The 18,297-nt window shown below is 36.5% G+C and overlaps 1 protein-coding gene across 2 annotated transcripts in view; it reads left to right on the forward strand.

The window, feature by feature from the left end:
• TTLL7 (tubulin tyrosine ligase like 7) overlaps positions 1 to 18,297 on the forward strand; it is a 144,660-nt gene that overhangs the window by 59,216 nt on the left and 67,147 nt on the right. For both annotated transcript variants that reach the window (XM_035018164.1, XM_035018163.1), the window contains 6 exons: positions 2,812 to 2,976; positions 8,315 to 8,473; positions 13,292 to 13,386; positions 15,361 to 15,508; positions 15,594 to 15,667; positions 16,682 to 16,817. In XM_035018164.1, coding sequence (XP_034874055.1) covers positions 2,812 to 2,976; positions 8,315 to 8,473; positions 13,292 to 13,386; positions 15,361 to 15,508; positions 15,594 to 15,667; positions 16,682 to 16,817 — 777 coding nt within the window. The remainder of the gene's footprint in view (positions 1 to 2,811; positions 2,977 to 8,314; positions 8,474 to 13,291; positions 13,387 to 15,360; positions 15,509 to 15,593; positions 15,668 to 16,681; positions 16,818 to 18,297) is intronic.

The raw sequence follows: 18,297 nt of genomic DNA on the forward strand, positions 1-18,297 counted from the left end.
AATGTGAGAGATGGATGTAGTTGTAGATGAATGGGAGAAGTGAGAATAAGGGAGAAGCTCTTTTCTAGTCTAACCATATGTGAGAGGAAAGATGGCCTTATCTGAAGTAGTAGCAATAGGACTATACGAACAATAAGAACATAGATTTAAGATATATTTATGGTAACATGGATAACATTGATATACTGACAGGTTGGATTTATAGAACAAGGGAAAGGGAGAGAGAAATTGAGGATAAAACTCAAGAATTTTGGCATTGGCCAGTTGGGTGGATGATGTATTATTGACAGGCTATTAAAGGTCTTGCAGGAAGCTGGTGTGTTTGGTTTGACATGCCTGTGCAGCCTCCAAATGGATCTGTGCTATAAGTATTTGGATGTATAGCATAGGTCTGGAGTTCAGATGAGAGAACCAAGCTATAGACCTAATCTGAGACTTGTCAGCTCTTAGATTATAATTAAAATAATTGGTGTGGATAAGAATGGGTTATAATACATTGTAAGGCAGATAGTCATGTTTTGAGAGAAAAGAGTTAGGGAAGACATAGGAAAGGATAAGACTTGTAAGCTCATTTAAGTGATTTATTTTAATATCTTAAATTATACGTATGTGATTTGCTTAAATACGCTGGATTAGGAGATCGTAAGGAAAATCTGGGAGTCAGGAAACGTAACCTCTAGGTCTCACTTTGCCAAGTGCTTTTGATTCACGTAATCTTGTGTCTTTGGTTCACATGTACAAAGAAGATCTTGTCCTATATAAGTGTCAGTGTTCCTTATATATCTCTAAAATCTAAAAGTTCACCTTTTTCAACTCCACGATCAAATTCCTAGATTAAGATATGAAAGAGTAAAAAAAAAAAAAAAAGAAAAGAAATATAAAATTTTATCTAAAGTGAGATCACAGTTATGTAAAAGGTAAGCTTCAGAAAAAAAGGCTGGAAAAAAATAAATCAAAATGCTCTCACTGGTTGGTTTTGGATGGCATACTATTGCATATTTGTTTCTTTCTTCCTATTTCCAATTTTTAAAATAGTGAGCATGTATTTTGTGAAGAGCTGTGTGTATGTATAAGAATTAAATATTGGTAAGCTACATATAAGAAGATCATAAGACAGAGAATTTCAGGCATTGAAATATAATAGCCATTTATTTTTTGCTACCAGTATAGCAGTTGGCCAGTTTTTGAAAAGTTTTGTATAACCCAATTCATTGTATTGAGCCTATATGCTAAAAAATAAGGCAGAGAATAGTTATATACTTTTCATTCCTTGCAGGTTGCTGTTTGGTTTATAGCTGTCTTCACTGCTTATGGCCAATGTCCAACTGGCAATGAACTGCTTAGAAGGGGATTTTTGTTGAGGTAGATGTGAAACTGGAATTTCCAATCCTACTTACAAAGATACTGTTTTAAGAAAAATGCACAGTTCCATTTTTTACTCACTTTTTCACTAGGATAGCTAGAGTTTTTATTACTGCTATTATTATTTATTTTTAGAAATTCCTGCCAAATGGAGAGCTCCTCAATAAATTATTTTCCAACTCTTCAAATTGAAAAATGATTTATATTTTGGAAACTAGGAAATGCTATAGTTTGATTAATTTCCTTTTTCTTCAGATCAAGCACTTACAATTAGACAAGCATAAAATTTATGCTCTTTCTTTTAAATATCACTTAATTTAAAGCTTTTTCTAAGTTTCATAGCGTAAGGACTCTGTCTATCTTGTTTATCTATGTATCCACAGTGCCCATTACCAGTTCTGCAGATAGTAAGTAGGTGCTCCTTAAATATTGTTGAATGAATGAAAAAGTAAATTCCTAGTTAGTGATGGGCACATGGGTTTGTAAACAACATGTAACTCAAATGATCACTTCTGCACATTTTATACTGTAGACCTAAGTAACTGCAGTGAAAATAAAATATGATACAAATATACTTGGTTATTAAAAAACATAAATAGTAATCATGTACATGAAGTACATATTCACTGTGATGCAACATTGCTCTCTAATTTCTGGGAATAGGATCATGAGGGTAGGATATATAGGTTTGATGAATGTTTATGCTAGATTAATAAGGAATCATTAGGTGTGTATTAGTTGACAATTATGAGAGGATTCAAATTTTGGATTCTGTTTCAAGTTATTTGAGGATAACAGTATCAACAAATGTAAAAGTGTAAAGAGACTAAGGCATAACAGCTCCAGTAAGGAGTACTGTAAATTTACTGTTAATCATTTAGACTCTGTACAGCATGTGTAGTGCTTCTGTCTGCTGATTCGAATTGCGCTCTGTCTTGTGAATGAGTTCAAGTGGCCTCCCAGTCCCTGTGGGAGGCAGAGGTTGTGTTTGGTAGTCCTGCCTTTTGATTTATGCTACTTACTTGAGATATCATTTTTTACTTTTCTTTGAAAAAAACATAGAATTCTCTCTCAGAAAATTCTCTTCCCAAAATAAATTTGGGTGAGAACTGTCCCTAAAAACATTAAAAGCAAATTAACAAAAACAGACAGTGTTTTTCTTGCTTAGCAGTGTGTAATTTCAGTTTCATGCAATTATTTTAATGCTTTCTATAGTAGATATATTTTGAATAATATATAAAGTAACTTTGTAGATGACTACATTTGTAATCCTTTTATTGGAAATGTGCCATTCCATTTAATTTGAAAATTATCTAAATCATGATGAAATTGTCGATCTGTATATTTTAAACTTTAAAATTGTCTTTCATCTTTGGTTGCTTTATGTTCTGTGAAACCTCATAGTTCTAGAGTCTCATAGGTGATAACTCTCGTTCTTACTTGTTACAGACCCAGTTATACATGCATCTAACAAACTACTCTGTGAACAAGCACAATGAGCGTTTTGAAAGGGATGAGACTGAAAACAAAGGGAGCAAACGTTCCATCAAGTGGTTTACAGAATTCCTACAAGCAAATCAACATGATGTTGCTAAGTTTTGGAGTGATATTTCAGTAAGATTATACCATTTTCACAATTATAACTGTCTTTCCTCAGATTAATTTAAAGGATCATCAGCATTTTAAATAAAGAACAGATTACATTAGATTGGGCAAATAAACTATTTTCATGAAGGAAGTGGGAACTGTGACAGACCTTGATAAGCAGTATTTTTACTGCTAGGATGGGAGAGAGGGAGTTCTAGGTGCAAACAAAAGCATAAGTAAAGGCATAGATGTATGAAAATAGTGATAAGTGGCCCAGGTTGGCACATATGGTATTTTTGAGAATTTTGTGGGGACTTAAGGCTGAAAAGATATGTGGAGGCAAAATTTTAGGTCTGAAATTCAAGGCTTAGCTTGATAGGCAATAAGGATTCATTCCTTCCAGACTTTAAGGGAGGAGAGTAATAAGGCCAAAGACTATGAATTTGAAAGATAAATCTGAAAATGGGTATAGTACAGAACAAAAGTAGATAGAGGAAGGCACCTAGAGGTAGTTTAAGTAAAAAGAATGGCCTGAAATGAACCACAGTAGAAGAGGTGACAGTGAGGTCAGCATTGAAGTTAACTGAGTGTCCAAAATCAAGGAGACGTATTCAAACATTCCTCTGCAGTTTTAAGGAGGAATTATAGGGAGAATGGGTTTGAAATAGAGTAGAAGGGAATTTATTTTGACAAGATCTAGAGCCTGGTTTTATAGGTGACGGAAAAGAGTTCTATTCATTCATTTCATTCAGTCATTCAGTAAACATTTAATGAACTCATAATATATGCTTGTTTCTGACTGATAATCTGAAGATTTTTATTTTTAATTTTTATTTATTTATTTATTTATTTTTTTAAGATTTTATTTATTTATTTGAGAGAGAGAGAATGAGACAGAGCGAGTACATGAGAGGGGGGAGGGTCAGAGGGAGAGGCAGACTCCCCGCCGAGCAGGGAGCCCGATGCGGGACTCGATCCAGGGACTCCAGGATCATGACCTGAGCCAAAGGCAGTCGCTTAACCAACTGAGCTGCCCAGGCGCCCAATCTGAAGATTTTTATAAGATACAGCTCCAATCCTCAAAAAACTTAGAGTTTGGTAGGAAAGACCCACACAGAAGTTGTTAATAAAATGTAAGCACATACAACAACAGAGCCATGCCCTGGATTCTGTGGGAATGTAGAGGAAGACCACATATAGTAGCTTTCTGTGGGTGGAGATTGGAGGAGGGCTTTCTGGAGGCATTAACACCTGGACTAAATTGTTAAAAGGTCATGAGGCTATGATAATGAGTTCTACTGGAGATTTATTGAACTTAAAATGTTTTTTCAGGTAGAAAGATCAAGCAGGCAGTTAAAAGTGTATGTTTGAGGTGTGATTGATAATTAAAGCCATGGCAGTGGATGGCATTGCAAATGATAAGGGTAAAGAGAAAAGGAAGCAGATCTGAGAAGCTAACCTCGGTGAAAACGACCCTTTATTAATCTTAGCAGAAGTATCACAATGGTATTCAAAGTTAGAAGAGGACTTAATATGATAGGACGATGCAATATGATTTAGCTTTCCTTTTGGGACAAATACTATATAACTTACGTATATCTACCATGGAAAATGGACACGAAAGTTCATAGTTGAATTTGGTTCTCTTGAGAAAATCAGAAAAATCAGCATCATTATATTTATCCTTTTGTTGTTTTGTTGGTTGGTATTTTTTACACCTTATTTCTATATCACAGAATGTAATCCAGAGACCCTTGGGTGTTAGACAAGTAAAAAGGAGTGAAATGGTCTGGATAGAAGTAAATAGGGTGTGCTGGGAACTGTGGTAGTTTGAAAAGCGTAAGACATCTGAAGGGGTGGACACTACTCAGCACCAGTCTTTTGGTGCCCCATGGTATTTTGGGCCCAATATGGCTCGTTCTTCTAATTTGTCAGTGGAAGCTCTAAGTCTCTTGACTTATAAATATTGGCAACACATTCAGAACTTTTTAGAAATTCAGGGGCTCCAGCAAAAATGTTTGTCAACTGGATTTTGTAAGAGGCCCATCAACTTGTTAACTTTCTAGTCTATCTTCCTGATAGCCTAAATACATCCAAACAAGAAATTTGATTACGATAATGCTGTGTTTATTTATCTACTTATTTATTCTACCAATGCCAATTTTACAGAAATTCAAAAAAATATTTTAATAATGATAGTTTATTTTCATAGCAGGTTAGATGCATCGAAGGGGTGAAATTTGTTATTTTGGGGCAATAGCTCATTGACGGAAGATCATTCATGATGACACCTGGATGATTTAATGAATGGATCATTTGATGAATAGCTCAGTGAGAACAAGAAAGTTTTTGATGCCCTGTGATACTCCTTTTTCTTTACCAAATTTTTCACTTCCATCTGGTTTTTCACTTCTTCAGAGAGGTCCTTGTGGAAAGGTGGAACTTCTTGGACTGCCGTGGTGAAGAATGTATAGAGAGAATCAATCAGAGAGAAAAATTGGCTTTAAGTGGTACTTTCCCTACATAATTAAATTAGGAGAAGGCATAGAAGTAAGACTAATGTTAATAAGAAGGTCTGGAAATGAACCTTTTGTTAGAGTCAAAAATATAATTCTCATATATAACTTCAATATGGGCAATGTACACCTGTTAAGCTCTGACACATTTATGATCCCTTCTATAAATGGGTAAATTTTGCATCATTCTTGCCTACATTAGTTAAAATGTATAATAACAATCTACAAATAAGCAATGATTTAATACTTAATAAGTTATTAACTTTTCCAAGCACATATTTTATAATTATATTTATCTTTATTAAGAATTGCATATAAAGATATCTGTTTAAGATGAGTTAATGAAATAAGGTATTATAAAAACAGGAGGAGGGGCACCTGGGTGGCTCAGTCATTAAGCGTCTGTCTTCGGCTCAGATCATGATCCCAAGGTCCTGGGATCGAGCCCCACATCGGGCTCCCTACTCAGCGGGAAGCCTGCTTCTCCCTCTCCCACTCCCCCAGCTTGTATTCCTGCTGTCGCGCTCTCTCTCTCTGTCAAATAAATAAATAAAATCTTTAAAAAAAAATAAAAAAATAAAAACAGGAGGAGGTAGAGAAGGTGGTCAATCAGTAAATTTTTATCTTAATATCGTAGTTTGCAAATTTCATGAATTTAACTTAGGACTTTTTTCCTAATGACTTTTTTTGGGGGGGTAATTTCTCTAAAAAGTGACTGTCTCTTTATGAAAACTAACATACAGTAATACCCCCTATATAGCACAGAGATGCGTACTTTTGTGGAGGTCAAGAATGAATAAGAAATTAATAGAAAATCAAGCCACAGAGATTACAACCTTTGTAATCACTCATAAAACCATCCTTACTGAATGCTTTTTTTTTTTTTAAAGATTTTATTTATTTATTTGACAGAGAGAGAGAGACAGTGAGAGAGGGAACACAAGCAGGGGGAATGGGAGAGGGAGAAGCAGGCTTCCCGTGGAGCAGGGAGCCCGATGCGGGGCTCGATCCCAGGACCCTGGGATCATGACCTGAGCTGAAGGCAGACGCTTAACGACTGAGCCACCCAGGCGCCCCTGAATGCTTTTTATATACTTACATATATGTACAAATCTACAAATCACATTTCACAGCAATGACACTAGGTTGGAAGTTCTCAAAAGCGTTAGTGGAATTAGATTCGTGTTTGGTTCCATCACTCCTGATTTTCACATATAGCTGCAGTCTTGCGTTTGCATTCCTTACAGATGTGTGTTTTATGTAGAAAAAACACAGATTTGTAATTCAGGGTTCATTAATATTCACTCTGCCCATCCTGCCTGAGTTGTTTCATGCAAACACTTATTAGCCAAGGTTTTAACCTCTTTTCTCCTATTCTCCTGTGACTTCACTAATATATCCAAAGACTTATATGAAGTGGTTTTTTGGCTCTTATCTTTGTATCCTTTAGTGTTACTGGCAATTTTTTATTTTGATTAAAATTTTGTAGAACAACCTCTCCTGGCATCTCTGATATTTACCCCAAATATGATCTGGGTTGGGATTCTGGGTAACAGCAAGGTTAATTTCTGTCTCTCATTTTTTTCTCCCATGTAGTGAATATTGCTCCCACCAGGTAGTGGAATGTTTGTTTCTGACCTGACATAGGAGATGGGTTCTGGAGGAATGATAGAATGACTATAACAGTAGTAGTAGTTAACACTTATTGAAAGTTTACTCTGTTCTGGGCACTATGCTGAGAGTTTTACATTGGAGTCTCATTTTGTCCTTACATCAGTCTTTTGCAGTAGGTGTTACTATTTCCCCTTTACCTTTGCGGAAAGTGAGACTCACAAAGTTTGAGCAACGTGACTGAGGTTATACATGTAGCGAGTAGCAAAGCCAGGAATAAACTCAGAAAGCCTGATGTTAGAGCCAGGTTCTTAACTGCCATGCTCTATTGCCTATACCCGTAGAGGGGGACTTAAAAAGACAGTATATTCTAAGCAAAGAAGCCCCTGCCAGACAGCTTTCCCACAATCCGTAACTTGTTCTTAAACTCCAGTAAGCCAACTTTTTGCTTTACGAGCATTAGTAACTCACTCTGGTAGTATTGTGTGTCCTCACAGAAAGTGTTGATAGCTGTTTATGGAATCGGCAGGCCTCTCGTCTCAGGTCAGCCTTACGAAATGCCAAGTCAGCAGCACACGGAGAAGCCCACCTCTCCTGGGTTCTGTCCCGCCCTTCCAGCTTTTGTCTAAGTGGAAGTTCTATGCTGTTTGTGAAATAGTTTCCTCTCCTTGGGATTTTTCCTCCCTGTCACTGCTAAACCCTTCTGTATGGTTCCTGAGAAGGCTAGCATATGACCTTATGATAGATAGAAGCCGCATTTATCAACTCCTATTTTACTTGCTCACAGATATTTGTGAGCATCTCCTAAATGGCAGGAACTAATATAGGCACAAGGACACGGCCCTCACAAAAACAAAAAAGGGAAAAGATCAGCCGAGTCTACATTGTACCAAGTGGTGCAGTAAGGGATGGCGGCGGCTACTTTTGACTCCAGTGTCAGGGAAGGCCTCTCTGAATATCAAGGCGGGCATGGGAGTATCTGTCGGGAAGCGTGTTCCAGAAGGGGGGAACCGTTATCACCCGGGGCCCTAAGCCGGCAAGCGTGGCCGTAGTGCAATGAGCAGGGCAGGAGTGGCGTGCAGTGAGTGGAATCAGAGTAGTGGCCGGGGCCACATGCCATAGAGCTTTGGGGACTTGGCCAGCGTGCTGTTTGTGAGTCCAGGCCTTATTTCCATATATGTAAACTTGTTTTGTAAGGCATTTTCACCTTCTGTTTTTCTTAATCACTGTATGTGCAGGAGTTGGTTGTAAAGACTTTGATTGTGGCAGAGCCTCATGTCCTGCATGCGTATCGCATGTGCAGACCTGGTCAACCTCCAGGAAGTGAAAGTGTCTGTTTCGAAGTCCTGGGATTTGATATCTTGTTGGACAGAAAACTAAAGCCGTGGCTTCTGGAGGTAAGGCATTTCTTTTAAGAAGAAAGAGAAGTTACTACTGTTCTTGTGCATGAAAACAAATGTTTTTTAAATGTGTACTTGGCACAGTTGGCTCGTTAACTGAGCAGAAAGAGGCCTGAATGGAGCATGTCGGAGGAAGAGAACAAAAAACTGAGAGAATAGAACAGTTCCAGGACTGGACCAATATATGTTTGATATTACTTTCCCCAAACTGATGTTGAGTGACTTTCTAGGCCAGGAATTTCGAATATATGCGTGGATCTGCTTTTACTGATGTGTTACCTACTTCTTCCTCTATTTTCCCAGCCTCACGGCCTCTACCACTTTATGACTTCTGGATGTTGTCTTTCCTCTGTGTGGGTGCCTGGGCTTTGGGACCACAGCCTCCTTGTCTTCATTGGGTTCCCATTCAGACTCTCCAAGGAGAGGCTCCGATTGGTTCACTAATCAGTATTCAGTACCTCCTACCCCAGCTGGCATGGATTCTCCCTGAAGGCCATATAATACGCCTGGGGTTCCCCTCATGTCCAGCCTGCTAACTGTGTGCCTTTGGGTGTGCTGCCAGTCCCTGGTATGGTCAGAGTCCTCATTATTTTTCTGTCAGTATAAAAGATCACTTAATATTAGGAAAAGATGAAATGATATAAGGGAAAAATAAAAATAGTCTCTGTTTAAGATTTTTGTACCTTTCCTTCCAGTCATGCTTGTTATAACATTCAGAAGAAAACTCAGAAGTCATGTAGTCCTATACTACCCCATTCAGCAGTTCCCTCTCAGACCCCTGATCTGGAGTCATAGAGCGCATGGGCACAGAGCACTGTGTTTAGGAAACTTTATCAGGAAAACAGCACATACCTAAACACCATTGTTTACTAGATGAGTTACATTTTGGAGCATATTGCTATAGAAGGTACAGTCAACAAGTACCTTTCATTTTAAGTTCATCATCTCTTTTTTTGGTAATGATTTTGAAGTTGGAAGTTCCATCTGTAACTTGAAAAAGCAAATTGAATGAGTGATAGATAAGACATTCAAAGTATATTTTTAGGAAAGAATACTTTTCCAATTTGAGGGCTAATGGTGTGTGTGTGTGTGTGTGTGTGTGTGTGTGTGTTCAATCTCCTATGTGTCAGGAATGTATATTATATTTCCAATCAAATACAGATGTCAGATGTTTAAATTTTGCCCTTGCCTGGGTCCTAGAAATAAGATAAATGTGAAGAATTTTGGTATCTTTTTGCTTCCTTCTTTACATGTATATGAAAGCATTTGACTCTGCATCTTACTAGAGCCTGACATTTTCTTCCTTAGGTTTCCTACTTTGTCTGCAATTATCCTTTCCTGTTCTTAACTGTATTTTTTTTCCTGCTCCTGCTGCTTGTCTTTTATCTGATGGGTTTGGGAAGAAGTGAAGGCACATGCCTGAGGTGGAACTGAAAAGTAGAGCAGGGAATAAGGACTATAGATAATTAGTTACCTGTTTTTAAAAGCATTTGTCTAATGAGCTTTGTATGATCTTGGTAAATCAGAATTGACTGAATGGTTGAATTTTGTATTTTTTTAAAGGCTCAAAACACCATTGTTTGCATTAATGTTTCTTCATACTTTATTCTCTTCTTCATCATGTCCAGATCAATAACCACTAAAAACCTCGACAATAATCAACAGCTAAATAGCATTGTTTGCATTAACATATTTTCATTTTCGATTCATTTCTTCATCATTTCCAGATCAGTCAGAACCATTACAAAAACTTTAGAGTAACCAACAGCTATGGATAATGAACATTTATTATATTAAAACAATTAAAAGAATCTTATTTAGATCTTGCTTCTTTGTGTTTTCTCCCAGCTGCAATTGTAGTCGGTCTAACATATGTTGGTTAAAAACCTTTTGGCACCATCAAGTGGAATAAGATAGAAGGTGCATCTGAGAATATGATAACTTTTAGTTAACTGGAATAATTGCAGGTACTTTCATAGTGGCAAAATTGCAGAAATTTTCAAGCACAGAAACCTTTTTCGGGAAAAATATGGAAATTGGGTAGGATATGAATATGCTGCTAATAATTTAATTACCCTTGAATTAATTTCAACAAGTCATTGTGTAAGGGGGTGGAGATCCAAGAAGACAGAATACTTACCCCCACCTGGTCGAGTGGCGGACTCAGATATGTGTCTTATGATAATAGTTACAAGTACAAGTAGGGAACAGGGTTACCAGCACAAGCAATAGAGTGATTAATCTCTCTGTGTACAAGTGTGTATTTGACAGTTAAAAAAATCTTTGCAGAGGAGGGAACACCTGAGCAGGGTGTTTAAGGCTGTGGAAGGTGTGGTGGGGACTGGGGGTTGGGAAAGATGGGGGTTAGGTGGGGAGAAGTTACTGGGCCAAGGGAACAGCACTAATTTGGGAGCCTAGAATCTATTATGGATACTTTGATATGTGCATGAAATGATTGTGCTTGTTTTGATAGTAAAATTATGATTTGGTTGGTTAATAAATGGTATTTATTAATTTAATTTGCTTTCTAGTAGTTTTCATTTTTGCATGCATTTACAAGCTACTGAATTTTAAGACTCTAACATTTGCTGAGCTCTGCTTGTTCTAGAATTGGGGTAGGAAATGAGAACCAAAGAAGCCATCAACATCACAGAGTATATATTTTTTTAATAGTTATTTATTTATTTGTGAGAGAGAGGCAGTGGGGAGGGGCAAAGGAGGAAGGGAGAGAGAGTACAACCTGAGCCAAAGCCAAGAGTTGAGCACTTAACTGATAGTGCCACCCCGGTGCCCCAGAGTAGAATTTTGACTGAATGGAACCTGAATTTTCAGAGTCTCTTCTGTCTTTAGTTCTTACTTTACCTTTATCATAAAACTTTCGAAAAATCCAAAATGTGACTTGAAAAAAGTCTTTTTCTACCTTTTCACATATTCGTTTATCTTGTGTGGGTACATTTCTCCTTAGACCCAATTTCTTTTTTATGGTAGTAGAGGGAATATTCTGACAGGTAAGAGAGGGTCTGAGGTTACTTCCATCCTAGAGGACGGATATGTCTGGTAGAATTCCAGATGGCAATTTTGGAATTCTATAAAGATAGATAACATTTCAGTGAACCACTTAGTCATTGGTTCCTAAATGTCTGGTTCATTTTATAATCCTGTCCCATGTAGCAGCAGAACAATTGTTAATGTACTACAAATTGCAGAGATTTGAATCAGTATGGAATGGTTAAAATTTTCCATATAAAATACATTACTGTACCCTTTCTTCGCACTTGTAAGAGGAAATACTTAGAGTTTTGAAGTAGCAGATTAATAAACTCCCTTTCTTAAAATTTGCTTGGAATAAATGGATGTTGTTGCAGTTACCAAGTTGTTCCCTTCTCCTTGAGACCATATCACATAGGCAGAAATATGTCAATCACCTTCTAAATCAGAGATCAGCAAAAGCATAATATACTTTGGCATATCTCTATAAATGGAGTACCATGCATCAAAATGATGACATGAAAGATTTTCATGATATATTGTTAAAAGAAAAACTTGGATTATAGAATAATATTGTTAGTATAGGTATGTATTTGGAAGATAAAATAAATATTATAAATATGTATGCATAGCAAATATTTATCATTTATCAAATGATTAGCAGTACACCATTTATCAAATGGATAACAGTATACTGGGTAATGGGAATACAGGTGATCTTTCTGTTGTCTGTTTAGCTTCTATGTACATACTTCTACTTATTTATATTTCTTACAGCTGCCAGTTGTGAAATGCATACTGTCAATTATTTTGTCTCTTGTGGAACGGGATTGTATAAGACAACCCTCTTCTATGACAGTGGCATCATATTTTTTTGAGATAAGCTGTGAGGTTAGGTGGTGGTCATGAAGCTAAGCTGTAGTTTTGAGCTCAGCAGTGTTCTAGCCAACTGAATTAATTAACTTTCTTAAACACTTGCTATTCCAGTTACATTTTCATAGCAAGAAAGACAAAAACAAAAACTCCAGCTCTTGAGGTGGTAGTAGATTGTATAATGGATTTCAGGGCATATACAGTTACTGTTACTTCTTATTTTTCCTCTTAATGAAATCCTGGAAATGATGTTGGAAAGAACACCCACAAATGGCTCCTTTATTCCCCTGAGTCCTAATGCAGTTAGAGAAGCTCAGAGGTTAGTCTGCAGCTACTTTTAATGGTATCTTCTGAGTTATATAGTAAGTGTCTTTGGGAATGAAAATCGATGATTTATTGTTTGATCCAGGTAGAAAGAAAATAATTTATTTTTTAAGCAGCAATAGATGAATCCATCCAGAAGATCTGAAGCGTGAAAAGAGGGTATAGTTTCTATATGCTAAATAAATGCATTTAATTATTACTGTATTGGTAACATGCATATTATTTTTGTTACATCATTCTTGTTATGGTTAATACTGGTCTTCTAACCTTTTTGTCAGAATGAGTCACTTTTAACTTCCCTAAACTTAAAACCTAGAGTGCGCAGGGTGTTGGGTTGGAGAGGGTGCAGAGGAGGGAGAGGGCACAAAAGCTTACCAAAGATCCTGAGCTAAGGCAGCAGGGAGAAGGGGACGGTGACAGCAGTCAGTTCCTTGAAACTCCTTGACTTAGGGTGGTGGGGAAGGGAGGTGTGGCAGTGGTAACTGGGCCATCTATCATGTAGAGCTTTGAGATTTATTGTAGAGTTTCTCTGTTGGTTGGGGATCTTGCATTAGTTTAATAAATATGTATTGAATGTTTATTAACCTACCAACATTTGGCTATTCTCATTGTTTTCTTTGTAAATTTCAGATTAATCGTGCTCCAAGCTTTGGAACTGATCAGAAAATAGACTATGATGTAAAAAGGGGAGTGCTGCTAAATGCGCTAAAGCTACTAAACATCAGGTAAAGTATTTCCTCCCTCATTTAGAAGGTTTTCACCACTTTTGGCATAGAACAATCACTTGTACATGGGATTGGCTTATAATTTTTTCATATTTTATATTTTGAATTTCTTGATTCCATTCTTCAAACTCATTTAGTGTTTTCTTTTTAAATATATTTCCCTCTCTACAAACTGCTTTTCCTTTTCTCCATATCATGCTCTGAATCTACAGTAAATAGTTAATTTAGAGTGTTGGTATAATTATTCAATATAGAGTGTAAGGTTGAATTGGAGAATACCTGAGGAAAATCTCTAGATTATCTTCCTCACCTTACAAGAAGAAACTAAAGCAGAGTTCATTCAGGAAGTTAAAAAAAGTAACAACCCTCAAACACATGGATTTTCTACCTTTCTGTTCAGGGGTCTTCCCACTGTGTCATGCTGCCTGGGTAAACAGAAGAAAGAGGTAGTTGTTAAGACAGGGTTAACAGGGCAGGGTAGTTGTTAAGACAGAGTTAAAAAAGGATTTTTTTTTTTTTTAAGGCTGGATAATATTCCATTATATGTGTATGCCACATTTTTTTTGTCATTCATCTGTTGATGAACATTTAGTTTGCTTCTATGGCTTGGCTATTGTGAATAATGCTGTAATGAGCATGGGAGTGCAGATATATCTTTGCATCCTGATTTCAACTCCTTTGAATATATACTCGGAAAGGGGATTGCTCCATCAACAGAATATTATTAGGCTGGTTGCAGTGTATGTGATTATGGATCTCAAATATTTGAAATGCTGTTTTGTAGGAAAGCTTTTGGCTCATTATGAAAGAAATTTGTTAGAAGTTTAATTGAACTGCTTAATGAAGTAGTGAGTCATCTGCCATTGTTAAGTGTTCAAACAGTGTTTAGGGTGTTGGATTAAAGGACCTCTGAGGTCATTTAAGCCCAGGGATTTTATGATTTCAATTGATTCTAATCATCATTTAAAGAACTCTAAAAGAGTTGGGGAATGCTTCCAAGCAATTTATTTATTTTAAATGGTTCTAAGCATTTAGCAGTTGCTTGCTTGAGAAGTAGCTTTATATGGAAAGCATTATTAAAAAAAGATCGATACATGAATTTGTTTTTTTCCTATTTTTTTGATATATATATTTCTTAAGAAATTTTCATATGGCCCCTTCTTTTGCTTGATCAAAGAACGATTTGCCTCAATTTAACTGACATTTCAATTATCCTAAAAGAAATGAATAGAAGAGATATAGAAAGTGAAATTTTTGTTTATTTAGCTTACACAAGTGCATCAAATATTTTAGATTATTCAAACAGTATACCTATACTTTTTTTTTTTGCATTTACTATTATTATGTAAGTAGGCTTATGTTTTTTCATGTCTTTGCCAACCAATTCAGGATATAATCTATGGGTGTTTTTGTCTTCTTAAAAGTTCGAATAGTGAGAAATTTCTAGACTTAAAAATAAAGGAAAGTTGGAATTCATTTTCCTTATTTTTCTTAGTGTTGTTCCAGTAAGAGAATTTAATACAATTCTTAACATTTTGAACATACGCTAATGAAGTTTACATCATAGATGTGCCTTTTCTCTCCATCCAGATGGAGTGCTCCATGGGCATCTATGTGTTAGACTTGTCTTTCAAGCCTGCACAATTCTTAATACAATGTTTTACTTATAGTATGGCTCCATATATACCCCAAAGTTCATTTTGTAAGCATATACTTTTAATCTCAAGAAAATCCAAAAGAATGTAGATTGCTCAGAGTATTCCATCACAACCCCTGGGAATAAGGAACCTCCAGTTTACTATATGGAGACCCATATTTGATGGATGATTAGATGAATATGATGTATGTGAATATATATATACATATATATATATAAAACATTGATTTGTATCTCCACTGTGTCTCCTCTTCTGCTAATTCTCCTCACAGGGATAAGATCAGGGCTTATTTGAATTCCTGTGTTTTATATTTCAGGACCAGTGATAAAAGGAGAAACTTGGCCAAACAAAAAGCTGAAGCTCAAAGGAGACTTTATGGTCAAAATTCAATAAAAAGGCTCTTACCAGGTTCCTCAGACTGGGAACAGCAGAGACATCAGTTAGAGAGGCGGAAAGAAGAGTTGGTATGAAAATTTTAACAATATACCTACAATTTGAATTGCATAATTCATTGGTCAGATTTTATTTGTAAAATTTCTTCATTTCTAGAAAGAGAGACTCGCTCAATTACGAAAGCAGATTTTAAAAGAAGAACATGAAAATCGGCATATGGGGAATTATAGGTAACTGTGCTTCCGTTTTCTTATAGATTGAAGAAATGTCAAAACAACTATTCTACATTTTTAACCTTTTAGACTTATTTTGAGCACTGTTTATTTCATTCCTGCTAGCCAGCGTCATGGGTGGTTGTATGAGATCTTTTAAATCTGATACTATCCTGTGACCTTATTTACTTTTAATGTAGTATTTTGAGAAAGTCAGGTTTTAGGTCTCCTGGTTTTCTTTCTCTCAGTTCAGAGTGGTTGCTCTACTTTGTTTAAACTCAGATATATCAGGAACCAGGCAAATAATGAAAATATTTGAAGGAGGCAGGTATGAGGCAATACAGAGGGGTGTGGACTGTGTTGAACTGGAACCTCTCCATAGAATCCTTTGATAGGATAAAAGAGGACACCCCCTCTAAATTCCTTGTGTTCTTGGAAAGACTGCTCCTCTTCCCAAGCTTGATGTTAACTTAACAGAATTAGGAGGACTGGGGGCCACAGAGCTTCTCACACCCCTGGTAAAACATTCTTTTCTGCCTTAACACCATCAACAGCAACTCTGGGAACACATTCTTCTCATTCTACCTCTACCCTCTTCTCTTCTTTGGAGAGGCACATTCCACCACCCCAAAAGAGAATACCAAGATGAATGCCTGTATTCTTGTATATGTCAGTAACCACACCGTAATTGCACACTTCCAGATTATCCCTCATCACCTGCTCTCTCCCATGAAGATATTTCTTCAATATGCCCGATTGCAATTCTCCAACCACCGCTCCACAACCAAATCCTTATACTATGATTTATGGAGCCTCATTGTTTAATGACCATTCTCTAGATAAACTTTAATTTGTGTAGGTAACTGATGAAAATTTGTGTGAATTTCTTATAACTGCATTCATCTTTATTTCTAGCACCTAGTAAAGTAACTGGCAGAGAGTAGGTGGTCAAGGAGTATCTATGTAATTGAACTTAACTCTTGCAATGCAATAGCTTCTTTTAAACTAGTTGGTTTATCTGATTTATTGTAGACGAATTTATCCTCCTGAAGATAAAACTCTGCTTGAAAAGTATGAAAATTTGTTGGCTGTTGCCTTTCAGACCTTCCTTTCAGGGAGAGCAGCTTCATTCCAGCGAGAGCTGAATAATCCTTTGAAAAGGATGAAGGTAAAGGAATGAATGTTTATAAAGAGAAAAATGAATGAAGCTAAATGATATGTCTTTAAAAACAACCCACTTTAGTCCCACATACAAAAACATTTGTTTTAAGATGCACTTTCCTTCTATTTTAATAGTTGGTAGCATTTCATAACCAACCAAGTGATTTCATAAATAAGATGTCTAACAGGACAGATTATGCAGTAGAGAATGTTATTATGTTGTAATATCAATCTATTGTAATAAACATGTCTTTTTACAGAGGTGTGTATATGTAACTGAATAAAAAAAATCCATTGAATTAACCTAGTGTTTTGCGATGCTCTCATTATTTGGATTGTAACTAACATTATACAGTATTTTTTCCCCTGATATACTGCATAGACCTGGCATATGAGAAATAATTAAAACACACACACACACACACACATACACAGTAGGCTCTTTATCAAAATGTCTACCAGTTATCTTTTGTAGCATAATAAACCACTTGCTTGCTCATATTCTGTAATCTTGGCTGGGCTCAGCTGAGTAGTTCTTCAGCTTGGCCTGCTTGGAGTGAATCATAGTTGCATTTATCTGGAAGCTCAACTGGGGCTGGAAATCCAGGAAGGCTTCACTCACATGTCTGGTGTCTCAGTTAAGATAGCTGGAACATCTGGGGAGCTGGCTCAATGTCTCTTTCTCTTTACATGATTTCTTAGCAAGGTACCCAGATCTCATAACATGGTAGCTTGGAGTTTCAAAAGGAAGCATTGCAAGAGGACAAACCCAGTGTGCAAGCGCTAATCAAGCCTGTGCTTGCATTGTGCTTGCTAAAGTCCCATTGGACAAATAAGTTTATGTGGACTCATTAAATTGTACTTTATATTACTGGACATTTCACTACAGTGATAACCTCCCATTTCCTGTATACCCTGTTAAATTGAGTGATTCAAAAATGATAAAGTTCATTATAGGTAGATTTTGCTATGGTCTTTTCACTTAAATTCTGCAACAAGATATAGAGCCACTTTTGAACTGGCTACACCTAAGAGACAGAAGCAGAAGGAATAATGTATACCTCAATGTTCTTTTCCTCCAAAGTCTTTCTTTTGACATACACAAACGTTTCCACCAGTAGAATTATATTCTGTGGCCTTTTGTTTTTCTTGATCAAGACAGTAGGAGACCTTTGTTCATTTTCCATCACCTGTTCTGTACTGTTATTTGTCTCTCCGGTGGATACTGCATCAGTTTCATCTTCTCATTACTCTTCTCCCCTAACCGTACTTTTTCTGCTAGAAAACCTAGGCATTTTGGAGCCAGATAGACCTACATTCAAATTCCAGCTCCCCCATGTGTTAATTATGTAACCTTAGACTAAACTATTTGATCAACAGTTTGCTCATCATTAATACAGTAGTATTAAAACTATACTTGACAAGTTGGTGGTTAAAATAAAATTGAGGGGTGCCTGGGTGGCTCAGTTGTTAAGCGTCTGCCTTCG

Source organism: Mirounga leonina, unplaced genomic scaffold, assembly GCF_011800145.1.
Source record: "Mirounga leonina isolate KUSES-001 unplaced genomic scaffold, KU_Mleo_1.0 Mir_173, whole genome shotgun sequence".
Classification (NCBI taxonomy): Eukaryota; Metazoa; Chordata; class Mammalia; order Carnivora; family Phocidae; genus Mirounga; species Mirounga leonina.